The sequence below is a fragment of the Triticum urartu genome, chromosome 7A (genome assembly GCF_056163025.1).
Source record: "Triticum urartu cultivar PI428250 chromosome 7A, HENAU_Tu73, whole genome shotgun sequence".
Classification (NCBI taxonomy): domain Eukaryota; kingdom Viridiplantae; phylum Streptophyta; class Magnoliopsida; order Poales; family Poaceae; genus Triticum; species Triticum urartu.
Window position 1 is genome coordinate 179,819,807 of NC_141879.1, and position 5,017 is coordinate 179,824,823.

A 5,017-nucleotide genomic window follows, 5' to 3' on the forward strand; every position below is an offset into this window, starting at 1 on the left:
CCGAATATCCCTCCTCTACAAAGCTCCTGCGCACGCGCGGGGGTGCCGGCCTTCTCGCTTGCAGAGCACACCAATATCCTCGTCCTATCTCTTTCCAAGAGACGCGAGGCTTCATCCGTCGCCGCGTCATCATCGATTCATGGCCTTGCCCACGCGAGAGCGCGAACTGTGGTGCTACAACTGGTGCTCCATGGAGTTGTGCTCGGCGGCAATATTTGGAACCCTAGCGCGACAAATACTGGAACCGGCATGCGTCAGTGTGGCAACCAGCAGGCGTCATGTCGAGCTACAACAGGCGACGACTGATTTTTGCTGCAACTGTCGGCGGCAGTTGTTGTGACTGGCAGGGCAGGATGACTGATAACACATGGCGAGCTATAACCGGCGATGACTTTCTTGTTGCAGCCGTCATTGGCACTTGCTATGACCGGCGACGACAATTGTTGATACCGTTAGGTCGGGATGCTGGGACGACATGCACGCGAAGCTACCACTGCGATGACGTTTTTTGCGGCAACCGTTGTCTGCTTGGTTGCGACCAGTGACGACAATTGCTGCGACCGGTAGAGAGGGATGCTGGGAAGACATGCACAACAAGCTACAACCGACAGTGACGTTTTTTGCTGCAACTGTCGTTGGTGCATGCTATGGCCGGCAATGACAATTTTGTGACCGTAGGGTGGGATCCTATCACCGGCGATGACATTTTTTGTTTCAAACATCATGGCCTTTGTTGTGACTGGCGACGGTAATTGCTGCAGCCTGCAACCGGCGGGGCGGTTTGCAAGGACAGCACACACGACGAGCTACAACCGGTGAAGGCGGCGACGGTGACGACGATGGTTTTGCTACACCTGATGTCGCCTTTTGCTTTGACAGCCCACAAGGCGCAGGACTCACATCTGACGGCTCAGAGGTGACAGGCCTGGATTGGCGCCGGTTGACCGGTGCCAAGTGCTGCCCTAAACTTTTTTTCCGTGTAAGTATGTGCATCTATTTATTAAAAAAAGTACATGTATATTGACAATGCATGTTGTGCACGACGAGTTTCCCTTTGAAAAGCAAACGCCTATTTATTCTAAACTGAAAAAGCAAACGATTGAATGGATTTTTTTTAGGGTAACGATTGATGGAATTAATAAAGAGAGGAACGGGGCTGTCACCATGTAAAAGCTAGGCTCTCTGAAGATCTTTTTCAATCTCGCAGCGTCGTACTCTACTCCACAAAACATTAGCTTGCATGCTTTTCTTGCCGCGTTGAATTTGTTTAATGTTCCTTACCAGATGCTTAATCATTGCACGAGCTCGCTGTGATGCATGATTAGAAAGACGGCGATGTTCTTTTCCCCAGAATATCAGCAATCATTCATTGGATTTGAAAAACATTTTCATATATTCGAAATCCGGCCAATAAACTAATTTCACATATATATATATTTCCCCCTCTTATATTTACGGGGAGGGAATTCGCATTTGCTTGTCAAACGCGTCCACCAATTTTTTCCCCGCATACAAATAATCCCAGCGAAGAAGAGCCTTCGCATCTTCTACCAGAAAAGAATGAACAAAAGAATAGGAGGGGCGAAATTGTACAGTTCCCCCTGCGCGTATTACTACTGCCTACGGTATAGTATAATTTACACTTCACTCCGCCGCCGCAGTGCTTCTACTGCTCTCCGGCCGTCGCGCCGCCGGCGAGGGGCCCTGCTCCCGCGCCACCCTGTTGAGCATGGCGAACATGCCGACCATGGGGGCGGTGTTGTAGGTGCACGCCTCCGTCTGCATGTAGTTGACCCTGTCGTCCCTGAACCTGTCGTGGCGGTCGGGCCCGCCGACGATGGCGCCGACGACGACGTTGGGGTTGGCGCTCTTGCGGCCGAACCAGTCGTCGAAACCCTGCGCGCACCCGATGAACTCCTTCCTGTCCTTGTACGGCACGATGGACGCCGCGCGGTGGTGCACCCTCGCCGGGAACTTGGCGCCGTACCCCACCAGGTAGCTGATCCCGCGCGGGTTGCTCCCCAGCACGTAGTCCACCTGCGCCCTGGCGTGCGCGAACACCTCGCCGGCGTCGGCCGATGCCTCGCCGCCCGCGCACGTCACGGCCGCGCCCTCGCCGGCGCCGGCCTCGGTGAGGTAGCCCGAGTAGACGGAGAGGAGGTACGCGGCGCTGGTGACGTACTGCATGTTGTTCCACTGGCGCACGTAGAGCATCCCGCCGGGGCTGCGCTCGACGTTGTCCTCGGCGGCGGCGTTCCTGCCCATGCACGCGCACACGTAGTGCTCCGCCTTGGCGCGGTACCCCTCGAGCGTGGCGCGGTGGCGCTCCTCGTGCTCCCCCCTCAGCAGCAGCCGGGTGGCGAGGATCTGGACGCCGGCGTACTTGACGTCCCAGCTGAACTCGGTGATGGCCCATCCGGTGCCGCCGAACTCGTGCGCGTTGTCCACCACGTAGTCGAGGTAGCCGGCCCTCCCCGTGGCGCGGTGCAGCCAGAGCGCCGCCCAGAGCAGCTCGTCGTGGTAGCCGCTGACGGAGGCGTAGTAGCTCTTCACCTCGGCGATGCTGCTGTCGTACTTGCCTCTGTACTTGTCAGCGAACTCGAACAGCTGTACCACCAGAAGAAAAGAGAAATGGGTCAGTACTACTCCATTAAAAAAGCTAAACAACCAACTAATATTCCCCTTAATCTATCGGCCGGCCGCAATAATAATCATCATGATTTGCATCGCATCGTTGTGATCGCGTGGGCTTCTGCAGGCGCCAACGTGAACGGAAATGTGGTGGTTACGTTAAGTAGCCTGTCGCATCACGCGGCCACGTAGTACGGCGCTGACAGTGTGCCGCATGATGCCGAGCTCTTTCGCGGGCCCACCTGTCGGCCTCCTTGGACCGACAGAACCTTCACGCGGTAGTTTTTTTGTTGTTTGTGTATATAAGATGAAGATTTTGCTAGTGAACTGGTGATGACGTCATGTTGACAAGTAGGCACGTGCGGCGCGTGCAGCGAGGAGAAGAACACGGTTCCAATGTGAACCAGGGGAGAAAAATCCTCTGGCCTCTTTGACTCGTGCTTCCTGGCCGGTCCTCAGAATCTACAGCCCGGCAGCTCCGCTACACGTACCCGAGACATTCCACACACGCCAAAGAATTTACCACTACTAATCCCTGGACTAGTCTAATTCCTAGTTACTACGTGCACAGTAGTACTAGTGATGGTGATTGTTACGAACCTGCTGGGCGTGGTGGAGGAGGAGGCGGGCGTAGTGCGGGTTGGTCTCGCGGAAGGCCATGGAGGCGGCGGCCAGGGCGGCGGCGGTCTCGCCGGCGACGTCGGAGCCGGGGCGCTCGCGGTCGACCTTGTAGGCCTGGCGGGACGTGGTCATGTCCTCCGGCCGCTGCCAGCAGTAGTGGTCGGTGTCGCCGTCGCCAACCTGCAAAGCAAAGCAAAGCACGATCAGTCAATCATTTCACTCACATTCGTCGAAGCCATGGAAGCAGGCAGGCGGACAGGCATGCATATGCGTGATTCGTCAAGCTCCTAGCTAGCTAATCCATGTGAGGCGAGGAGACAATCATGCAGACGCAGGTGTGAGATTTGCGCGTTCCTCGACTGAACCGCACCCATGGCCTGGTTTGTCCTCTAGCCCCCACCAAACAAATGTTCCTCTCCCCCCAGCTTTTTTTTCAAAAAAATAAGTTAAAATAAGCGAGTTCTTTGCTTTAGTTTTCTCCATCTGCCAGCCCACGGCCAATGGTGCGTGCATGCATGTTTGTTCGAAGTTGTTGATTGGATGATTAGCCAGCGAAAGGCGGTGATTACGATGGATGCGGGTAAATCGGGAAGAGATTGTAAAATGAATTACCTCGGCCCAGAGCTCGTCGGGCTTGGTGTGCGCCTTGATGAAGTAGTCGGTGCCCCACTTGATGGACTCGAGGGCGTGCGCGAGCTCGCCGGCGGCCGCCACGTCGCCGCCGTACTCCAGCAGGCTCCACGACAGCATGGTCACCGTGAACGCCATGGGCAGCCCGAACTTGACGTGGTCGCCGGCATCGTAGTATCCGCCCACCAAATCCACCTAATGGAACCAAACACGGCAGACAAGATCCATCCAAAGTCAGCGCGCTGATCGACCGAACGATATATGTGATGATCGGGCATCCCCCGCCGGCCAGCCGGCAAAGAAGAAGAAGAAGAGGAGAGAGACGAAACAATGGGACGGCGACGTACTCCTTGCTCGAGGCCGTCGGTGAGGCCGGAGTGGTCGCGCCAGGCGACGCGCTGGCCGTGCGGCAGCCGCCCCGACCGCTGCGCCTCGAAGTAGAGCAGGCTCTTCCGCAGCGCCTGCTCGTAGTCGTGCGGCACGGGCGCCGCGCCGGCCGCCTCCGCCGCCAGGAAGAAGGCCACGGCCACGCCAAGAGCCCACGCCGCGGCGCCGCTGCTCCTCCTCATTATCCTCGCTATCTCAGTATCTCTCTCCCTCTCTCTCTCCAACAGCAGTATACGCTGGTCCTCGAGGAACCTTCGACCGTAAGGACCAACCGACGGACTCGCTCCGCTAGCTCCCGCGGCGGCCGACGATCGCCCGCCCTTCGATATATGCACGCGCGCGGCGGACAGGTGGAGCTTCGCGGCCCGGTGGTTGCAGCGGTCGTTGGACGAAGCTGGACGGAGCAGCTGGTGAAATGGAGACGGGGGAGGGGAGGGTAGCAGGGTGTGGTGGGCTGTCGACGCTGCGGGGGACTCGCGTATATGTAGGGGGAGTGGAGGGACGGAGAGGTGGTGCGCGGAGCTCCGTCGAGAGCAGCAGCATACCGTGTTGAATGGGTGGGGCCGGCCCGGCTGGGTTAGGTGACTTTGCGGTGCGGGCCCATCATCGTGGCCATGGGAATATAGGAGGCCAGCAAAGGGGGAGACGAAATAATGTGGGGAATTCTCAAAAAAAGAGGAGGAAATAATGTGGGGGAGGGGAGGGGAATAGCCTAGCCGCTGCCCTGCCCATGTCGTAGGGGTGGACT

General features: G+C 57.4%; 1 protein-coding gene across 1 annotated transcript; it reads right to left on the reverse strand.

Moving 5' to 3' along the window:
* Positions 1-1,393: 1,393 nt before the first annotated feature.
* On the reverse strand, positions 1,394-4,738 carry LOC125521877 (endoglucanase 16). The gene is made up of 4 exons (XM_048686939.2): positions 4,230-4,738; positions 3,865-4,077; positions 3,232-3,432; positions 1,394-2,607 (listed from the first exon to the last, which is right to left on the reverse strand). Exons 1-4 carry the CDS (start codon positions 4,449-4,451, stop codon positions 1,645-1,647), a joined length of 1,599 nt encoding a protein of 532 aa, XP_048542896.1. The 5' UTR covers positions 4,452-4,738; the 3' UTR covers positions 1,394-1,644.
* Positions 4,739-5,017: the final 279 nt, after the last annotated feature.

Excerpts from the sequence above, each read along its gene's own strand:
- LOC125521877 (XM_048686939.2), bottom strand. The coding sequence starts at position 4,451 with ATGAGGAGGAGCAGCGGCGCCGCGGCGTGGGCTCTTGGCGTGGCCGTG. Across the intron at positions 4,078-4,229 it reads CCGACGGCCTCGAGCAAGGA|GTGGATTTGGTGGGCGGATA; the intron begins GTACGTCGCCGT and ends TGGTTCCATTAG. Across the intron at positions 3,433-3,864 it reads CCGACGAGCTCTGGGCCGAG|GTTGGCGACGGCGACACCGA; the intron begins GTAATTCATTTT and ends TTTGCTTTGCAG.